The sequence below is a fragment of the Rhinoderma darwinii genome, chromosome 2, assembly GCF_050947455.1.
Source record: "Rhinoderma darwinii isolate aRhiDar2 chromosome 2, aRhiDar2.hap1, whole genome shotgun sequence".
NCBI lineage: Eukaryota > Metazoa > Chordata > Amphibia > Anura > Rhinodermatidae > Rhinoderma > Rhinoderma darwinii.
Genome location: NC_134688.1, coordinates 248,291,464 through 248,313,447, shown reverse-complemented (window position 1 = coordinate 248,313,447; position 21,984 = coordinate 248,291,464). Strand labels below are relative to the sequence as shown.

Below are 21,984 nucleotides of genomic sequence, written 5' to 3'. Positions count from 1 at the left end.
GCTATTTACATTTATTTTCATTCAAAGTTATCTCTTGGTTGTCTCATCGTTTTTTAACTAGGTTTCCCCCGGGTGTTTTATCGGGTAATATAAAGTGCATCATACAGCAACAGCCCCATCTTGTGGTATGAATCAGTATGTAGCCAGAACATGTTTCATGTGAGTTCTGATCGTTTTGGGCACATTTTGCATATTAGTTAATATTTAGCATATAGTATGTATGGAAGAAGTACTTGCGTAAGCATTACTAAGGTTCAAAACGAAGTAACTAAATTAGGAAAGAGACATCCAACCATACATGACTGGAAAGGAAAGAGGTCATTTAGCTGAAAGTGGAGTTAAGGTATGCAATACAGCAGAGGCGTAGCTAGGTTCTCCGGCACCCGGGGCAAAGATTCAGATTGGCGCCCCCCAAATTATTTCCCGACATCTCATTCCCACTTGCCATGTTTGCTTTCTCTACCAATCAATGAGGTGTAATTTTTTTTCACAATTTTTGTAATGTAACTCGAGCATAAAAGCATTTCTACATTTTACAAGCGATCTAGTTCTATAAGGGAGTTACCATAACAATAAATGAAAAGAAAATAAATTAAAGAGGCCACACACAGTCCCCTGTAGATAGCGCCACACACAGCCCCCCTTGTAGATAGTGCCACACACAGCCCCTCTCTTGTAGATAGTGCCACACAGCCCCCCTTGTAAATAGTGCCACACACAGCCCCTCTTGTAGATAGTGCCACACAGCCCCCCTTGTAAATAGTGCCACACAGCCACCCCTTGTAAATAGTGCCACACACAGCCCGCTTCCCCCCTTGTAGATAGCGGCACACTCCCCTCCCTTGTAGATAGTGCCACACACAGCCCGCTGCCCCTTTGTTAATAGCGCCACACTTCCCCCTTGTCAATAGTGCTGCATTCCCCCCCTTTTAAATCACGCCACACTCCCCCCTTGTACTTAGCGCCAGACAGTAAACAGAGCGGTAGCCTACCGCTACCACTCTCCGCTCTGCCTGGTGTGACTTACTGGAGGAGCCGAGGAGGTCATTTGGCGCAGGCAGCGACGGAGTTCCTTCTGACTAGGGTTGGTGACAGCCAGGGCTGGCCTTAGCTTGGATGGCGCCCTGTGCGGGACTCTCTATTGCCGCACCCTACACAAACCAAAAATGAACCACATATATGGACACGCTGGAACATATATACTGTACATACATAAAGACAGATATTTAGACATACAGGCAAATATACATACACACATACTGGAATACATACATACAGGTAAATATATAGACATACAGACATATACGCACACACACCGGCAGATAAATACACAGACCGGAACATATACAAATACATAAAAGGTACAAATATACAAGCACAAAGACACATTCACATAGAGACCCATATATATACCCACACAGGCACATATATACACAGTAGAGATATTTATTGTAGATTTCACGTGCAGACCTAGGTAACACCACAGATAACACAGTAATAACGGAGTACAGATAATGTAGTAGATGTTACCTGCAGTCCTATGTAACACCACAGATAACACAGTGATAACTCTGAGAGTACAGATAATGTAGATGTAACCTGCAGTCCTATGTAACACCACAGATAACACAGTGATAACTCTCTGAGTACAGATAATGTAGTAGATGTAAGAGACAAACACACATTGTATTCACACTACACACACATACACACACACAGACACTCACCATGTCTCCTTGCTGACAGGATCACAGGTCAGGACGTGCTGTGGGCGGAGCTTCCTCCTCTGCTTCTCGGCTGTTATTTACTCCGTGTGTGTAACAGCAGAGCACAGAGTAGAGGCAGAGCCCATTGGCGCCCCCTACATGCTGGGAGGGTGCAGCATGGGAGTGGACCAGTCCAGTCCCCTGACCTGAGTCATCTGACCTCATGTCACTGACGTGAGTTCAGGTGACAGGTCAGGTGACTGGACTGGTCCACTCCCTGGCCGTCACAGACCCCAGTCAGAACGTCGCTGCGTGATTTCCTAAAGCTGAGCTAGTATTGGTTGCTATGGGCAAAAGGACCACATTAAGTTTGACAGTTTTAATAAATGAATAAATGAGGCCACAGGGGTAAGTGGCTGAATTGAGCATTGAACATAGTATAGCTATTAGATGTGTGACCAATATAAGTAGTAATAATGGCCAGTATACAAACCAAACAAAATAGGGTAAGCGCCTTAGGGCTCGTCCACACGCTGCGGAATTGCCGCGTTTTTCCGTCTGGAGTTTGACGGAAAAAAACACAGCAGAATACAGTAGAAGCATAGTGGATGAGATTTAACACATCTCATCCACACGCTGTGAAAAAATTCCACACAGAAATTGTCCTGTGGTGCGTATTTTTCAGACTGCAGCATGTCAATTCCTGCTGCGGAATGTGGACAAAATTGCTGCGTTTTTCAGAGGAGAGGTCACCATCTCCCAGCATTGAGAAAAACGCAGCAATTTACGCACCATTTTCTGCCATAAAAAAACACAGGAAATGGTGTGATTTTACCGCAGCAAAAAGATCTGTGTTTTTCAACGGAATTGCTGCAGAGATTTTCTGCGGCAATTCCATTGTGTGTGGACAAGCCCTTACAGTTTCTACTGTGATAACACTTTTATATACTGTATACAGTAAAAGCAAAGCGTAAATAAATATGATTTATTAAAAATAGATCAGTCACATAAAAAAGTGCTATTTTTACTCTGTTAAGATTGTGCCATAAAAAAAAAAACAAGCAAAAATAAAAGGACTATCATCATTAGAATGAATAATGTACTTATAAAGTGGAGTAACTGGAAACAATTTGCTCAAGTGTTGAGAAGCTCTGCAGGAAATCTTCTTCATCAATGCCATATTTTGTATATTGGTGAACATATGCTCTGAAACAGAAAAGAGAAATTAGTCATGAGTTACTTTACAGGCAAACCATATTTCCATGGTGGTAGGAGCTTTGTGTCTTGTCATTCTAGCCACTGCTCTTCACGTCTATTTGATGGTTTATTGACTGTTGGAGGATCTGGTTACTGCACCAACAGTTTCTTGAAAAATCTTTTTCTGACTGTACTCAAGCTTTTCCCCATTATCTACCATAGAAGTCTGTAAGGAAGGGATTGTGTTACTACCTGTTGTGAGCGGGACAGCTAAACATATAAGGTTACGCATGTGTAGATTACCCTATTGGCTATAATGAAGCCTGACACTCCAGTGGTCTCATGGCCACGTAACATCCAAAGAACCATGACCTACATTTTATTCATAATGGTTATCCACAACGTCACTGTGTGGCACTGCCATTTTATCATGATCACTATACAATGATAAAATATATTGTACCATACCACTGTGTAACATTGTTCTTTAAGATACTGTATGACACCGCTACTTGGGCAACTAAATAGACTTATATAGTGGACAATATATGGTATGATATTTGAGCACCATAATATGTGGTGTGCCATTTCTGGGTGGGTCTTAACTGCACAGGAAAGCATCCAACCTAAGGCCTTATTCACACGGCCGCGTTCGGTCCCTGAGGTATGGACTGTATTTCGGATGCATTTCCCAAACTGAACACAGTTCTTGGAGCCATACTCCTAGCATCATTGTGATCCCTTCCCGTGGGACTACGGTCTCATATTGAAAACATGATTATAGTATGGGACAGTATTCCTGCATGGAGGCAGGTACACCTAGCATCATACATAAATGTGATGCGAAGAGTACGGCTCTCTGAACTGTGTTCGATCTGGGAAATGAGGCCGACATACGGTCCATATGTTAAGGACCTAACGCAGCCCTGTGAATAAGGCCTAAAGCAAGGAAAGTCTCCAGATTTAATACAGACTATATATTAGCAACTTTATTAAATAGTTACATAGAATGTTAGGTAAAAAATGTTGTGTCCCTGGAAAACCCCTTTAACTCCTTAACGCCGAAGGACGGATATATCCGTCCTCAGCAGCTGCTAGTTCGCGCAGGAGGACGGATATATCCGTCCTGTGATGGCGCGGGTACTGCCACTGTACCCACGCGATCAGCGGCAGGAGCATGGCTGTTATACACAGCCTGGCTCCTGCTGCAACTGCCAGAATCGAAGCGTGCTCCGATTCCGGCAGTTTAACCCATTAAATGCCGCTGTCAATAGTGACAGCGGCATCTAATGTGTTTGACAGAGGGAGGGAGCTCCCTCTGTCACCCGATCGGCGCCCCCGCAAACAAATCGCGGGTCGCCGTCGGGTTTCCATGACAGCCGGGGGTCTAACAAAGACCCCCAGGTCTGTCTTCAGCATCTGCCTGTTAGGCGATGCCGGAGGCATGACCTAACAGGTTGCCTGTCAGTTTTACACTGACAGGCAATAATGCTTTGGTATACGAAGTATACCAAAGCATTATATATGCGATCGGCACATCGTATAGTGAAGTCCCCTTGTGGGACTTAAAAAAAAAATGTCAATCAGTTAAATAAAGTTTGTGGAAAAAAAATAAAATAAATTACAGTCAAAATCAAATAAAACTACTTTTTTTGCTCAAAAAGTGGTTTTATTCAGTAAAACTGTCAAAACAAATCACACATACACATATATGGTATCCCCGCGATCGTAACGACTTGACCAATAAAATGAACCCATTAATTAAACCGCCGGATGAACGGCGTCCAAAGAAAACGCAAAAAACAACGGCAAAATTCTCTCTTTTCTCCCATTCCCCCCATAAAAAATAAAATAAAAGTTAATCTATAAGTCCTATGTACCCCAAAATAGTACTAATGAAAACTACACATTGGCCCGCAAAAATCAAGCCCACATACGGCCACATCGACGGAAAAATAAAAATGTTACGGCTTTTGTAACGCGGCGATGCAAAAACAAGTAATTTTTTTCTAAAAGGGTTTTTATTGTGCAAACGTAGGAAAACATATAAAACCTTTACATATTTGGTATCCCCGTAATCGTGTCGACCCATAGAATAAAGTTAACATGTTATTTACGCTGCATAGTAAACGGCGTAAATTTATAACGTGAAAATCAATGCTGGAATAGCTGCTTATTTTCAATTCTCTCCTAAAATAAAGTTAATAAAAGTTAATCAATATATTATAAGCATCTAAAAATGGTGCAAATACAAAATACAACTCGTCCCGCAAAAAACAAGCCCTTATACGGTGATGTCGACGGAATAAAAAAAGTTACGACTCTTGGAATGCGACCATGAAAAAACAAAAAATAATCCTTGGTCATTAACGTGCAAAATGGCCCGGTCATTAAGGGGTTAAAGAGGCTCTGTCACCAGATTTTGCAACCCCTATCTGCTATTGCAGCAGATCGGCGCTGCAATGTAGATTACAGTAACGTTTTTATTTTTAAAAAACGAGCATTTTTGGCCAAGTTATGACCATTTTTGTATTTATGCAAATGAGGCTTGCAAAAGTCCAAGTGGGTGTGTTTAAAAGTAAAAGCCCAACTGGGCGTGTATTATGTGTGTTACATCGGCGCGTTTTTACTACTTTTACTAGCTGGGCGTTCTGACGAGAAGTATCATCCACTTCTCTTCAGAACGCCCAGCTTCTGGCAGTGCAGACACAGCCGTGTTCTCGAGAGATCACGCTGTGACGTCACTCACTTCCTGCCCCAGGTCCTGCATCGTGTCGGACGAGCGAGGACACATCGGCACCAGAGGCTACAGATGATTCTGCAGCAGCATCGGCGTTTGCAGGTAAGTCGATGTAGCTACTTACCTGCAAACGCTGATGCTGCTGCAGAATCAACTGTAGCCTCTGGTGCCGATGTGGCCGACACGATGCAGGACCTGGGGCAGGAAGTGAGTGACGTCACAGCGTGATCTCTCGAGAACACGTTGTGTGTCTGTGCACTGCCAGAAGCTGGGCGTTCTGAAGAGAAGTGGATGATGCTTCTCGTCAGAACACCCAGCTAGTAAAAGTAGTAAACACGCCCCGATGTACGCACATAATACACGCCCAGTTGGACTTTTACTGTAAACACACCCACTTGGACTTTTGCAAGCCTCATTTGCATAAATACAAAAATGGTCATAACTTGGCCAAAAATGCTCGTTTTTTTAAAATAAAAACGTTACTGTAATCTACATTGCAGCGCCAATCTGCTGCAATAGGAGATAGGGGTTGCAAAATCTGGTGACAGAGCCTCTTTAAAGACCATTGTACTGCAGATAGTTTGTGCTCTTGCTGTCCAGCACATAAAAGGAAGACAAAAGAAACAACAAAGGAATAAAGAAAACAAGAGGTTCTTACTTTGAAGCAAACATATTCCACGCTTTTCCAACAATGCTGTCCAAAGGCTTCAACAGGCCTTGACTATTGCTCATTAACGTGGCAGACTTCTCGTATTTGTTGAAAGCTCTTGGTGTTTTCCAAGTACTAAACGAATCGTCTGGTGACAACCAAGAAGTATACAATGCTGGATCTCTGAAGCCCTCTGTAATAAAATGATATATGGCAAGTCATTGTCAATGTCACACGTCATGTATTTTTCTGTCTTTTGAGAAGTATTGCCAGTAGCGATGAGGTGACACCTGTTGTCTATAGCGCTGGTGCTGCATACGTTGTAGTGGGACAATATGCTATTATATGATATTTTCACTTGTCCTGCCTATGATACTATAAAAGCAAGACTACAGTGTCACTAATGTGTAGCCATATAACACCGCAGTCAGATGTAACTCAATTACTTCACCACTAAAGGATACAATGTTGCTTAGTTGTAAAATGTTATATTATTAATTCTAATTTAATTGAACAATGAATACCAGTGACTACACTAGACTGTGGACTGACCAACCGCAATGTTTGAATTAATGCAGTGTACTTAGAACTTGTCACTTGTTCAGTACTGGAAATCTGTGAGCAGCATTGCCAAGGCTATGGTAACTTGAGTCGTGTAGGTTGAAAGGAGAGAATCAGCAATATGGTGGACGCCTGTTCTGCCTTCGGAGACAGACGAATACTGAATGTCGCGGTGGCCGCACAGGTGCTTGGCTCCTTCCATTTAAGGGGTTATCCCATCACAATAAGTAATGGCATATCGAAAAGATATGCCATCACTTTCAGACTACTGGGACCCCCACCGAGCCTGGGAATAAAGAGGCCGCAGCGCTACTTTAGAACAAAGGCCTCCCAAAAAAATAATTCTGCACCAGCTGTGCAGGGAATGGTAGCACAGTTGTATACCCTTTAGGTCTATAGGAGCTAGAGAAACAGCTCACACCCACCTATCAGACAAATATGGTCAATTTTATGAATATGTTATAGATGTCTAAGATAGAAAAAAAAAACAAGACTCACCAGGAGAGGCACCTTCAATATCTGTTCCACGGAATATAGCAAGGTTTGCTACAGATCTATTAAATTGCAGTTGAGCGGTCAATGAGTTTCTGCCTGTTTCTATCTGGGATGAAGGCTTAACTTGCCAGTTTATGCCTAATGATGAATGCAAATATTCTTAAGTCAACAGAATGAAAAGTGTTCAAGAAAAAGTCAAGAAAAAGTATTCCAAATTGTAACTGGATTGTTCTATAAAGATACAGTAGTTAAAGCAAACCATTGATATTTTTTATGTCCTCGTTAATTATTAACTCAAATCCAAATTTTCCAGTATTGATAAAACCCCCACGAGTAAAGGCCCTTTAACAAGGGCCAATTATTGGTTCTCGATCACTGACCTGTGTAAACAGCCGATGAACGATCAAGCGACATGATAGAAATATAGGAGGACGAGCGGTTGTAGTAACAGGCGCTCGTCCTCATACTAGCTCTTTGTGAAAGGTGCAAATGAGCGCCGATCATCGAACTGTCTCGTTGATCGGCGCTCGTTCTCACGGTCCATGTAAGAGGGCCCCTAGATTCTTGGATAAAGGACTGCAGTCCGACCCTAATTTTACAGTTGTAACGTTCCAGGGTTAGGGTGCCGAATGAACATTTCATAAAATAACATTTTGTTTAAGCAACTTCTACCTGATAAACTACAGCAAGATACATTACCAATTTGTGTAGAAACCTTGAAGGGACACTAGGTCTCTCCAACAACACTGGTGAATTGAGGCTAAAAGTGATATCTATTTTTTTTTTAAAGCAACCACTAAAATAAAAACTGATTAATCTTACAGTAAGTACAAAGGTAAAAAGTCACTTTCTATTCTGTGGCCTATGTGGACACCTAAACATCACACACACACACATTAGATTCCATACAGCCATTTATCAAAAGTCTGAATAGGACAAGAGGAAATCAACACCAAGATAATGGGAAGGGAAACATGCAGCACTGCTTGAGAAAGGCTCCAGGGGAAGGAGCGGAAACGTTGCTTATGGGACATTAAAGTACCTTCTTTTTTCACCTTTACAAACGGAGTGCTGCCTATTTTTGTTATATATATATATATATATAATGAAAGTCATTTCTACATGGCTAATCTAAATATATTTTTTATTATAAAGTATTCTTAGATCTACCATATGATCATTAATGTAAGCATTTACAAGGAAAATAATAGCATTTCCAATAATTTCCCTTCATTGTACTGACCCTGAACTTGCTCCTGGGGACAGCTGTCCAAGGTTCCTTTCAGACACACCCATCCTCCGCTATGTAATAGCTGATTATTTTTGTTTCCAAAAGGCTTAAATTCGAACCAGAAAATTTTAAAATGACCCAAAACAGACGAAAGAGTTTTAAAAAGTTTCCAGTGCAGGTCTAGCTGAGGACAGAAATACTGAGTAGTGTCTGTTCTAGTATGGGAGTTGCCGTCGTATATTTTGGTGGAGTTTGGACTGTGGGTGCTGCAACCACACTATATGCCAGTAAAGATGCTTCTTTACTGTATGTGAAAGAAGTATTTTTTTCCACTGAACTGGCCAAAGTCACCAGAGGAATATCCAACATAAATAAACCCAAGTAGTTTACAAGAACACATATTCAAACTGCATAGTTATCTGTATTTATGTTAAGCTCTACTACATGACTGCTCGCACCTTCTTCCATTTTTGCATTAGCAATGAGCATTTGTCTCAAATGTTTGATGAGACCATGCCAAGTAAACGTACTATACGCCAGGGAGTGTTCAGACATCTGAGGAATGTTACGAAGACCTAACATCTTAAATTCCGGGTGTGGAACCAGGCTCTCCATTAGTTCCCCTGGGAAGAAAGGGAAAAAGTGCGTATTAGCAAACCTGATGAAAACAAAGTATACATTATTTTTTAAGGGATTTTTGCATAATGTGCCATTTAATATTTAACGTTATAAAATAATGATCTATAATTTGTTTTAGTCTATCGGAATTTCCATTTGAGTACATGAAATCGAATAAAGTGTATATTTAGAAGGTCAAGAATTTTCAAAGACCACAACTACATAGCTGTCAAACCATTAATGATGGGACCAAGAAGCACAGTCTCAATAGTCATCCTTGAAAGCCCACATTGATATCTTTATAAATCCCACTTGTAAACCTTCCTTAGTGCACATTCATGGTCTATGTTTCATCCGTAGATTACGTGTCAACAAGCAAATAAATCCCAATGGAATGGATTCCTGCTTTCTCTTGATGGGAATTCACCCCGTTTTTTGCTAGAAATATATAGCTATAACATGAAATGCTATATACAGCCATGTAACTGTATCCTTAGGTGAAGTTGGAGGTGAAATAAACTTCATCTGATGAACACATGCATAACATTTAGAGAAATAATTAGGCCATGTTCACATTTCGCTGCCAATTCTGCATCGCAGACTCCAATATAATTCAATGCATGTGAAAAGAGTTAACACAACCCCATTCACATGCAGAGGAAAAATCTGTGAATATCTGCATATCTGTTAAAATCTGCAGTCTGCTTTTTTTGGTCCGTTTTGGTCCTGATTTTACTTTACACCGAACGCTCGTTCCCGATAATTGCCCTGAGTAAACAGGGCAATGATCAGCCGATGAACCAGCAAACACATTCATCGGCTGACCGCATCGTTTTAAATGTGTAAAAGATTATCGTTGTTGGCAGCACATCTCCCTATGTAAACAGGGAGACGTGCTGCCGACATGATAGAGATGTATGGGGACGAGCGATAAGTGTATGTGCACACGCAAAATCAAAAACGTCTGAAAATACGGAGCTGTTTTCAAGGGAAAACAGCTCCTGATTTTCAGACGTTTTTTAAGCCACTCGTGTTTTTCGCGACTTTTTTACTGCATGCACTTCTTTTTTGCGGGCTTTTTTTTACGGGCGGTTTTTCAAAAAACGTCGGAACAGAACGCCATTTTTCCCATTGAAATCAATGGGCAGATGTTTGTAGGCGTTCTGCTTCTGATATTTCAACCGTTTACAGCCTGAAAAACGTCCGAAAATAAGCGGTGTGAACATACCCGAAGAGTAAAGAGCGCTCGTCACCACACTAGCTCCTTGTGAAAGGAGTGCCGCTCAACGAGCTGTCTCGTTGATTGGCGCTCGTTTACACGGCACTCGTTGGGCTGTGTAAGAGGACCTTATGGTACTTTTACACTGGCCAAGTTTGAACGCTCGTTTGCCCGATAATTGGCCAGTGTAAAAGGGCCTTTACTCTATTGTGAACAGTGAAATTTGTGGCAAATCCACAGTTAAATCTGCGCTTGCTGTTCCAACTAACCATAAACATATTATCCATGCCTGCATTTAAATTACCCGTGCCACGGTCTTAAGTGTGGCACAACTTTGTATGTGTGCTCTGCACCTTAGATGTTACTGTACATTTTGCATGTCCAAAAATTCGAAGGGGTATTACAATGGGTGTCCATATTCAAAGACTTAGCTAGGCAGAACAACTTAATTCGCGGTGAACGTTGAGTGGCTGCCAATGTAGACAAGTCTGCTATGCTGCAACTAAGTGAAAGGGTCGTGGGCCGCCACACATGGGCCTAAAATATCCAATGGTTTTTTTTCTGCTGTAGCCAACCAAGTCTATTATGGCAGATTACTCTGCAGATAAGTGGGACTTTATGACCTAGAACTGTGGGCACACAATCCATATTCCAAAATTGCAAACGTATAAGAATTTATCATACCAAGAGGATTTCTGCTGTAGTGTGAGGCTCCTTCTACTGTGTAAGCAGGCTGAAGTACACTGCCAAGCTGGTGTGCAATGACTTGATTTACATCCCGGAAGGAGATTTGTGTGAGGTTCATCCGCTTAGAGCAAACCTTGTGAATAATGTCATTCTCGTGAACCAACAGAGCATCCGAGGATTGATAGAGGTTTGAGAGGGTCAAAATGGAGTTGTAATTCTGAACAATAACCTAGGAGTGGAAAGTTTGAGGAGCTGAATGAGATCGGTAAAAATAGCACAATAATAAATTGCAGTTATGAATGAAAGAAAGAGTGAGTTAAGCACAGTATCAGAAGTTTGTAAAGAAATAAACATAGAAATCTGGTAATTCGGATAAAAATTGTATATTACATAACTATACATGGTATCAGATGAGGAAATAGCAAATTGGCTTAAAAAAAATGGCTAAAAAGCCAACACAAGATACAAATAACAGCCAGTTGTCGAAATAAAAGTTTCACTGTAAAAACATTTAGTTTGCGAACAATTTACATTGCATGTACAGGAATACATATTACTGGAAGTAATAGTCACATGCTAGTCTTACCACATTCATTTATCAAAAAAATCAAATATTAATCTGGAATAATATCCAACAGGTAAAGTAAGAAGTAGCTGGGGAAGGTGTCGTTATTTGAGATACTCTGGACAGATACAAGTCCTGTGTGAGATGAAATTGTAAACCAAGAAAAAAATGCCAAATATTCTGGGAATGACCTGGAAAAGCCTGTTATCCAAGTGCACATAGGAGGGGGAACAGGTATAGCCTCCCATATACGTTAAACTGCGGTGTATTGAGTGGGCTGACAGATGTTCACGTGGATAACAGGCTTTTTCAGGCAATTTTCAGAATATTTGGCATTTTTTCATGGTTTACAATTTCCTTCAGGCAGGATTTGTATCTGCACTTGCCACCATGTCTGTTAATGGTTACTGTAGAAACTGGGACTCATGTAGTAAACTACACAAGCCCCTGTTACTATAGTGACATATCCATATATTTACCCTTCCTGCTCCTGAGTCAGTCCTCCTAGGCTATGGGCGCAGCTCTGGGTCCTGACGCCATATATGCGTGGCACGTATAACGTCTTGGCACTGAATGGCGTGAGGACACAGTACTGCGTCTGGAGGTGAAGAGAATCCAACTCGGGAGCGGGGAAGGTAAGTATATGGATACTGTCTCCTTGGGCTCTGTATCTAAGCCTATCATGTGTGATGCTGTCTGCTGGAGCCCTGTATCTAAGCATCTCATGTGTTCATGAAATTAATAAATCAAACGAACAGCATGGGGTCACCCCCACAAATCCTCAACTAGTGCCTTGCCAGGCAACCTGGTGGCTGGTTTTCCCATGCGGTTGGTCCACCGGTACTAGTGTAAATCTTCCCGGGCTGTGTAGCGCTGGGACTGGTTGAGTATTTCAGGACCCCCACATTGTTCATTTCATTATTTATTTACGGGTTTATTCTTTAACAGAGCACAGTGAATGGTCTTATACCATTCATATATTTCTTTCTTTGCCTATGCTGTAGAATTCTCATGACATTAGTCAATTTTGTGACGTGCAGGAGGGGGCCCCACCATTAACCCTTGCTAAGGGCAACCCTGCAGGTTAGGTACCTGTTAAGACGTATATACACAACAAATAATGAAGTGAACTTGCATTTGTACTTTATTTGTCCCCTATAGTCTGCAGAATTCTATTTTTTTTATTTTTAATTTAGCGTTCGACGTTCTGAAATATATTCATAGTCCTGCGTCCTCTAATGACAAAACTATTTAGCTGTGACACAGACGTGCACAATATACACAGGGTAACGTATCAGTCAGTTTTATATGGTTTGTACAAACAGGGCTAAAACAACATAGGAGAATGGTGTGAGTCATTGAATAAAGTCCATACTTCATACTGGACTCCCTCCCTCATACAAATAAATACACACACATATTTATGTAATTCCCATCTGGAGACAAGTACATTCTACAGAGAATTGTATTTGAATTATAGCTAAATGAAAATATTCAGGATCAATTCTCTATATATAGAAAAATCTTGGCACCATAAGTATATAAACGTATTATGCATGATAATTGTTAGCATAGTTTAGTTTGATTTAAGAGGGTAGATTTCATGTGGAAGGTAATAAATTCCATAATTTCTTCTAATGCCTTATTCACGCGACCGTGTTCCGTCCATGAGATACGGACCGTATGTCAGCTGCATTTCCCGGACTGAACACAGTTCAGGGCGCCGTACTCCTAGCATTATAGTTTTTGTACGATGCTAAGTGTCCCAGCCACCACGAGGGAATACTGTCCCGTTCCGTAATCATGTTTTCTATTAGGGGCAGTAGTCCCATGGGGAAGCAGTAACCCCACGTCTTGGATGACTATGATGCTAGGAGTCCGGCTCCCTGAACAGTGTTCGGTCCGGGAAATGTGGCCGACATACGGTCCGTATCTCACCGACTGAACACGGATGTGTGATTAAGGCCTGAGGAATTTTTCCTTACTTTAAAAAGTGAAAACTTGTAAAACATAGTTACCTCTCCTGTTCCATAAGGCCAAATAACCTCATTGAGTAAGAGTGAGCTGGGATAGGCATCACGTAAACATCTTGTGATGAAGGTTCCCATGCCAGAGCCAGTGCCACCTGCCATACTCATTATTGTGATGAAACCTCCCAATCGATCACATTTTTCTGCTTCCTTTCTAACCAAGTTCATGATAAACTCCTTATGCTTTGGTCCATGTACATAGTAACTATATTGATAGGTATTAGAAAAAAAAATGTAAGCCATCTCCTTGTAGCACAAAACATCTAACACCCATCCAATGAAAAAAAAAAAATCTAAAGCTTGTTTAATACCTTTTACTATGCCTGAGCAGAACGTATAGAGTGTAAAAAAAAATACAGCCTGCATTTAACTGTGTTCTATAATTTTTTTAACCTTAAATGGGTTTTCCAACCTAATACCTTTATCACCTATCCATAGAATAGGTGATAAATTTAGAATATCTTCGAGCCTCACTGATCATCAGAACGGGAATCCTGGGTTGGACATGCTTAGATCACCAATGATCAGACATTAATAGCACATGCGTGGTGGGAAAGCCCCATTAAATCAGAGTTGACGGGAAATCCTGCCCAATAAAAGTCAGTCCTATCTCTGTGACAGGTGAATAGGTTCACATGACAAATTTGTAGTGGAAATTTCTGTAACTGTTCCATACATCTGAAACAACATTAATCAAATGTATGGAATGGATATTCAGTTGCAGAGATTCCTGTAACAAATCTGCCACGTGTGACCATACCCTAGAAGGGTTCCCTTTTTGAGAAGTCAAAGCTACAAGTAAATTTACCATGTGACACCCCCCCCCCTTAAGCTCTGCTGAATGTTCAAGAGTGGACTGGAGGGGATTCACTATAGTGTGGTCTTCTAGGCCCTCATTGTCACTTGGGAATACCATTTAGGGAGCAGACTTGTGCCCTATAATTCATTAATATTTGGGCATCTTTAAAATGCCCTAGTGTAAAAGAACAAGATAATGGCAGAAAATACAAACAAAAACATATTCTATGTTTCGTTCTGAAGTAAACCAAGTAATCTTTTAACCCAAGTGCTTCAATACCTACTCCTTACCCATTTGCCCAGTTGTTCCCTGATCCTTGCTTCTGTGAAAATTGTGATTTCTCACTATACCTCCATTTACCAGAATTGGCTGCCATTGATAAAGTTTGAGAAATGACTTTGGGTTCCATATCAAGAAGCACTGCCCGGCTTACAAAGTCTATAATAGAAAAATAAATATCATCACTACTGTTAAAGTAAGAATAGTTATAGATGATAAAAGTCATAGAGTAACGTATACCTCCAGATTCAGTCTCATCAAAGAATCTCTCCTTAGATGCTTCTTGATAAAGTCCATTTTCCTTTCTGGGGCACAGTCCATTGCTGTGAAAATCATTACAAATTATATCAAATAACTCGTAGCCAATTTGATTGCCGCACTGCCCCAACTGTACTGTAATGAGAGACATGTCCAAATAATCCAGCGGTTATCTGCAGAAGGGAGGCAAGAAAAAGAAATGTTGATCCAAAGAATTCTAACATGTCAGTTCATTTGATGGCCGTTTTCCCTGACCGCCCCATAAAGGTGAAGTGGGAGACAAGCTGAAGGAACAGATCCAACATGCCTCATCCCCATTTGCCCAAAAACCTGCTGTAGGGAAACCGTCGTGAGGCTTCCATACTGGAGAGTTGGCGGATCACAATCTAATGTATATGTGAAACTTTACACAGGGGGGAGATATTAAAATTGCTTTGGAAAATTGAAAGCTGCATGTGATTGGTTGCTATGGGCCGCACAGTCAGTTTTTCTGTTACACATTTTTAATAAATAAGGTCTATTTGAACGGGCTGCATTTATGAAATGAGATTCAGTTTTGTAACGACTAAGCAATCTTATTTATGGTAAAGAAAGCAGGAATGAAGAGGTCTCTGCAGGTTATATTGCTTGTAGGTAACATATCCTTTACTGCAACTTGAAACGATACTTGACATAAGCACAAGAACTTTGCGTCTAAAGCTTCATGAAATGTGTTTTCATGGCTGAGCAGCTGCACACGAGCCTAAGATCACCATGCACAATGCCAAGTGTCGGCTGGAGTGGTGTAAAGCATGTGGCCACTGGACTCTGGAGCAGTGGGAAGATGTTCTCTGCAGTGATTCATTATTTTTCACTATGTGGCAGTCTAAAGGATAAATCTGGGTGTGGTAGGTGCCAGGAAAGTGCCATCTAGCAGAATGCAGAGTGCCTACTGTAAAATTTGGTGAAGGAGGGATAACGGTTTGGGGCTGTTTTCTGGGTTTGGGCTAGGCTCCTTATTTCCAGTGAAGGGTAATATTAATGTTTCAGCATACCAAGACATTTTAGACAATTATATGCGTCCAACTTTGTGGTAACGGTCTTAAAGAGGCTCTGTCACCAGATTTTGCAACCCCTATCTGCTATTGCAGCAGATTGGCGCTGCAATGTAGATTACAGTAACGTTTTTATTTTTAAAAAATGAGCATTTTTGGCCAAGTTATGACCATTTTTGTATTTATGCAAATGAGGCTTGCAAAAGTCCAAGTGGGCGTGTTTAAAAGTAAAAGTACAACTGGGTGTGTTTAAAGTAAAAGTACAACTGGGCGTGTATTATGTGTGTACATCGGGGCGTTTTTTACTTCTTTTACTAGCTGGGCGTTAGGAATGGGAGTGTATGATGCTGACGAATCAGCATCATCCACTTCTGTTCGTTAACACCCAGCTTCTGGCAGTGCAGACACACAGCGTGTTCTCGAGAGATCACGCTGTGACGTCACTCACAGGTCCTGCATCGTGTCGGCCACATCGGCACCAGAGGCTACAGTTGATTCTGCAGCAGCATCAGCGTTTGCAGGTAAGTAGCTACATCGACTTACCTGCAAACGCCGATGCTGCTGCAGAATCATCTGTAGCCTCTGGTGCCGATGTGTCCTCGCTCATCCGACACGATGCAGGACCTGGGGCAGGAAGTGAGTGACGTCACAGCGTGATCTCTCGAGAACACGCTGTGTGTCTGCACTGCCAGAAGCTGGGTGTTGTGAAGAGAAGTGGATGATACTTCTCGTCAGAACGCCCAGCTAGTAAAAGAAGTAAAAATGCCCAGATGTAACACACATAATACACGCCCAGTTGTACTTTTACTTTAAACACGCCCAGTTGTACTTTAGCAAGCCTCATTTGCATAAATACAAAAATGGTCAAAACTTGGCCAAAAATGCTCGTTTTTTAAAAATAAAAACGTTACTGTAGTCTACATTGCAGCGCCTATCTGCTGCAATAGCAGATAGGGGTTGCAAAATCTGGTGACAGAGCCTCTTTAAAGGAAGCCCTTTTCTGTTCCATACACTGTGCACAAAGTGAGGTCCCTAAAAACTTTGGGATGACGAGTTTGGTGTGGAGGAACTTGAGTGTCCTGCACAGAGTCCTGACCTCAACCCCATTGTACACCTTTGGGATGAATTGGAATGCCCATTGCGAGCCAGACCTTTTCTACCAACATCAGTGCCTGACCTTACAAATGCGCTTTTGGCTGAATGGGCAAAAATTCCTATAAACGAGCTTTCCAAACGTGTCGGTCTGTCTGTTTATGTGTTAATTGGATTTGTTCCAAGGGTGCCCAGGATTCTAATCCATGTCTTCATATTTTCTTGGTTTACGGGGAAAATCGCCAGTAGCCCTATATACCCCGGCAGTTACACACTGTTTATTTAAATTTTAACTTCCTAAATACCGAAGAGCTAAACTGGTAGGAAATGGAGTCATAAGACTGTGACAGAGCCTGTTGATTAACAACATTGGCAGTTTTATTAACAGTTGGCCATAGACTATGGTTGGATCATAATTGAAAACCGCATCATACCCACTCATTAGCACGCTGAACATGATGTGCTCTATCAGCTTGCTAACTGGCCTGGGTTCGGACAAGAGTCTCTGCGCTTCTGAGAGCCACCTGTTTGATCTGTTTCTAAGAAAGCTCAAGTTTGCTGAGGAGTTTCAGCAGCTCGAGCAGCAGTATGACACATTTGACCACCTTGAAGTTTGGCAGCTTTCCTCCTGGACATCAGTAATCTGATTGGTTGCTATGGGTAACCGCTCTCCTGTACCTTCCCATCTAGGATTATCCTGTAAAGTGCTACCTGCTACTGCCAGATAAAACCATCTTTACTATAAAAGCGAATGTCTGTATTCGCTTTTATAGTATTGGATCGTGATCATGTGATGTCTGATAACAGAGAACAGCAGCAAGGTCGGGACATTTACGAAAGCCTTCCTGATCACCCGATGTACCAAATTTGGGGTCATATAGTTCAGGTGTTTGGATGCCTATAGAGGATGACAAACATTAATTTGCTATAATGGCTGATAACAGAGAACAATGGCAAGGTTGGGACATTTACGAAAACCTTCCCCGACACCCAATATACATATGTGCCAAATTTGGGGTCAAATGGTTCAGGCGTTTGGATGCCTATAGAGGACGACAAACAGACATTGACTTTTATAATATAGAATAGCAGAGTTCCCCGGCTTCACACCGGTCTATTTGTTTGTTGTTTGTTTGTTTGTGTGTGTGGTTAAAAACTTAATTTTCTACTGATATAAAGCCAACATATCCAATAAAGTCCAAGTGCAGGGTTCCTTTTTGGAGTTATGACTGGTCTGAAAGGGGTTCAATTTATGAGAATGCTCAGATCCAGTATACGTACGGTTCCTTTACGGTGAGTAATATGTCAAGTTAAGAAAAATGGCTTGGTTGTTCTGGAAACCTGGTCTAAAACTGTGTGTATGTGAGTGAGGTTAAGAATGAAGGACTTGCGAGCTTCTATTGGCGAATACAGGTCATCTGATGTAATATGAAGGTCCTTGATGTGGAAGCCATTAGTGTCATAGGTCCTAGAGAGCTGAAACCTTCAGAAGCACGTGATTTACTTATGTGCCAAATTTGGTGCCGATTGGTCCAGTCGTTTGGCCGTGCATAAAGAACACGCAACATACATCAGAAATTCATATTATATATACAGTCCAGAGGCAAATGAACACAGCACTCCAACATACCTATATATTAGGCCATGTGCTCGATACTAGAGGATGAAAAACCATAGAACAGAGTAACGGCAGCAGGACTTTAGAGTAAATGAAACAGGGTGTATTTATTTATACTAGCCATGAGTAAGGACACTGATAGTGTTTGAAACGCGAAGGCTTTGGCACATACTATTTGAAACCACCTTGTTACTGCGTCTCTTCATATTTTATACATTTTTCTATGACAATAAAAGTGGGAACATCGATTCCTTTTTAAACTACCAAACAGCGCTGGATCAAATCTTCTTTTTCTTCATGGATTTATTCACCCCAAGTGAGTGAAGTTTCGGTTCGTCACAGAACCTCTCAAGTTACTTGAGAAAGGTTCTGTGACGAACCGGAACATCGCTCACTTGAGGTGAATAAATCCACCGTTTCATCTACTCTGAAGTCCTGGTGCCGTTACTCTGTTCTATGGTTTATATATACACTACCGTTCAAAAGTTTGGGGTCACCCAGACAATTTTGTGTTTTCCATGAAAACTCACACTTATATTTATCAAATGAGTTGCAAAATGACTAGAAAATATAGTCAAGACATTGACAAGGTTAGAAATAATGATTTTTATTTGAAATAATAATTTTCTCCGTCAAACTTTGCTTTCGTCAAAGAATGCTCCATTTGCAGCAATTACAGCATTGCAGACCTTTGGCATTCTAGCTGTTAATTTGCTGAGGTAATCGGGAGAAATTTCACCCCATGCTTCCAGAAGCCCCTCCCACAAGTTGGATTGGCTTGATGGGCACTTCTTGCATACCATACGGTCAAGCTGCTCCCAAAACAGCTCTATGGGGTTGAGATCTGGTGACTGCGCTGGCCACTCCATTACAGATAGAATACCAGCTGCCTGCTTCTTCCCTAAATAGTTCTTGCATAATTTGGAGGTGTGCTTTGGGTCATTGTCCTGTTGTAGGATGAAATTGTCTCCAAACAAGCGCTGTCCACAGGGTATGGCATGGCGTTGCAAAATGGAGTGATAGCCTTCCTTATTCAAAATCCCTTTTACCTTGTACAAATCTCCCACTTTACAAGCACCAAAGCAACCCCAGACATCACATTACCTTCACCATGCTTGACAGATGGCGTCAGGCACTCTTCCAGCATCTTTTCAGTTGTTCTGCGTCTCACAAATGTTCTTCTGTGTGATCCAAACACCTCAAACTTCGATTCGTCTGTCCATAACACTTTTTTCCAATCTTCCCCTGTCCAATGTCTGTGTGCTTTTGCCCATATTAATCTTTTCCTTTTTTTTAGCCAGTCTCAGATATGGCTTTTTCTTTGCCACTCTGCCCTGAAGGCCAGCATCCCGGAGTCGCCTCTTCACTGTAGACGTTGACGCTGGCGTTTTGCGGGTACTATTTAATGAAGCTGCCAGTTGAGGACCTGTGAGGCGTCTATTTCTCATACTAGAGACTCTAATGTACTTGTCTTGTTGCTCAGTTGTGCAGCGGGGCCTCCCACTTCTCTTTCTACTCTGGTTAGAGCCTGTTTGTGCTGTCCTCTGAAGGGAGTAGTACACACTTCAGTTTCTTGGCAATTTCTCGCATGGAATAGCCTTCATTTCTAAGAACAAGAATAGACTGTCGAGTTTCACATGAAAGCTCTCTTTTTCTAGCCATTTTGAGAGTTTAATCGAACCCACAAATGTAATGCTCCAGATTCTCAACTAGCTCAAAGGAAGGTCCGTTTTATAGCTCCTCTAAACAGCAAAACTGTTTACAGCGGTGCTAACATAATTGCACAAGGGTTTTCAAGTGTTTTCTAATCATCCATTAGCCTTCTAACACAGTTAGCAAACACAATGTACCATTAGAACACTGGAGTGATGGTTGCTGGAAATGGGCCTCTATACACCTATGTAGATATTGCATTAAAAACCAGACGTTTGCAGCTAGAATAGTCATTTACCACATTAACAATGTATAGAGTGTATTTCTGATTCATTTAATGTTATCTTCATTGAAAAAAACGGTGCTTTTCTTTCAAAAATAAGGAAATTTCTAAGTGACCCTAAACTTTTGAACGGTAGTGTATATACAAAAAAGAGAACGTGAAGCAGCACTCAAATAAAGTGAATTTATTCATCCAACATGGAGCCACTGTATATACAATATACAAACGCCACATTCTATATTATATATATATATAGTTATAGAATGTGGAGTTTGTATACATTGTTTGCAGTCATGATATGTGAATAGGTGTATATGTCTCAATTGTATTTCTGTGACATGTAATAATACATAATGGAACTATTGAATGCAATGGATAACAATAATGGCACCATTTACTCACTGCAGGGTGGTATTATTTGGGCATTATGGTGCTTTTAGTGGGGTATTACAGCACTATTTCTTCAACACTGTATTTATAAACTCATCACGATGGATGTAATTCGTTTTTGTGATTCACACATGCCGAAAATATTTTTTTTTGTCATGATCCATTTTACCATTGAGGTCACTAAGTGAGGTGATTAAATATGATTTAGATCTATGTCAATTTGTCATAACTTTTTAAACTAATTTACAGCAAAGGAATAGTGTGGATTCTCTGGCAATACAAATACATAAATATAAGTAACAGTCACAGTGGCTACCACCGAAATAGTGATAAAAGCCCCAACTAATATAAGGAAACGTACAAATAAATGAAAGAAATACATTATAGGGGGGGAGGGGGGTCGTAGTTCAAAAGAAGCAGCAAACTACCTGATAGCAAATCTCGGGAGCTTCTCCATGTCATGAAGCAGATACCACGCTGCCATTATTATCTAAGAGGCTTCTGACAGACCATACAAGTCATTTCAGGACATCACCGGCTCCTCTAAAAAAATAGACACAAGGGCCGTTGCTGGATCGCAGGAAGAAGAACTACTGTATCATTGTCTGCAACTAAGGAGCCATTTTGGCGAAGTCTATAATCACCAATTGCTCGCTAAATATTTGCATTGCAAAAGTACAATTAAGACACAACTGGGCAGTAGTACAGATTTATGCATTTATTCTTTTCTTGTTTTTCCGCTGTGGCTAAATCCTTCAAATCGAAGGTTGTCAATAGCAGCGGCTACAACTAGAGGGATTCCCCACATTCCGCGCTCTGCCTTCCGTAGTTAGGTCACGCAGGCGCATTGGTAGCGCGCACTAGTGGTAACTACGGTAGT

The 21,984-nt window shown here is 41.2% G+C and overlaps 1 protein-coding gene across 2 annotated transcripts; it reads right to left on the bottom strand.

Moving 5' to 3' along the window:
• Window positions 1-2,004: 2,004 nt before the first annotated feature.
• On the bottom strand, window positions 2,005-21,685 carry TUBD1 (tubulin delta 1). 2 transcript variants are annotated; one of them, XM_075850459.1, is made up of 9 exons: window positions 21,533-21,685; window positions 15,017-15,207; window positions 14,788-14,935; window positions 13,687-13,903; window positions 11,101-11,332; window positions 9,038-9,202; window positions 7,352-7,486; window positions 6,302-6,485; window positions 2,661-2,912 (listed from the first exon to the last, which is right to left on the bottom strand). In XM_075850459.1, exons 2-9 carry the CDS (start codon window positions 15,183-15,185, stop codon window positions 2,810-2,812), a joined length of 1,353 nt encoding a protein of 450 aa, XP_075706574.1. In that variant the 5' UTR covers window positions 15,186-15,207; window positions 21,533-21,685; the 3' UTR covers window positions 2,661-2,809. The 2 variants fall into 2 exon arrangements, with proteins under 2 accessions (XP_075706575.1, XP_075706574.1); XM_075850460.1 differs by lacking the exon at window positions 21,533-21,685 and having other exon boundaries at window positions 2,005-2,912; window positions 15,017-15,201.
• Between the last annotated feature and the right edge of the window lie 299 nt (window positions 21,686-21,984).